This window comes from Penaeus monodon, chromosome 30 (genome assembly GCF_015228065.2).
Source record: "Penaeus monodon isolate SGIC_2016 chromosome 30, NSTDA_Pmon_1, whole genome shotgun sequence".
Lineage (NCBI taxonomy): Eukaryota > Metazoa > Arthropoda > Malacostraca > Decapoda > Penaeidae > Penaeus > Penaeus monodon.
Window position 1 is genome coordinate 19,855,297 of NC_051415.1, and position 419 is coordinate 19,855,715.

Sequence of the window (419 nt, forward strand, 5' to 3'; positions counted from 1 at the left end):
TTTTAAGAATTTTGTTCATGGTGATAATACTTAATGATAATTGGCAATTGCTGTTTGGTTTAGTTCTGATTAGGTTTTGACCTCTACTATCTTAAATTTTTTCTTTGGTTTTTAGTCATATTTGATTATTCAAATAATTTACATTATTCTTTGAAAGTAGTCTGATATTACTAATGAGCATTAATTCTTTACAGCCTAACTTGGTGGCATCTCACAGATTGTACTTGAGCAAGGTGGATGTCACAGAGTTGAGTGACACGTGTAGTGGTCGAGGTGACACCCTCACCCTCTTCCTCTTCAATGATGTCATGGAAGTGAGTGTCATACCATATCATTTTAATTTTTAAGCTGTTTACCAAGGCTTGGTAGTTTACATAGTATAAGAGATGCTAGTGAGAATTACTGGTTTACTCTTTTTT

General features: G+C 33.4%; 1 protein-coding gene across 6 annotated transcripts in view; it reads left to right on the forward strand.

Annotated features, from left to right (window-relative positions):
• LOC119592617 (protein ECT2-like) overlaps window positions 1-419 on the forward strand; it is a 21,585-nt gene that overhangs the window by 14,383 nt on the left and 6,783 nt on the right. For all 6 annotated transcript variants that reach the window (XM_037941501.1, XM_037941500.1, XM_037941505.1 and 3 more), the window contains one exon: window positions 195-314. In XM_037941501.1, coding sequence (XP_037797429.1) covers window positions 195-314 — 120 coding nt within the window. The remainder of the gene's footprint in view (window positions 1-194; window positions 315-419) is intronic.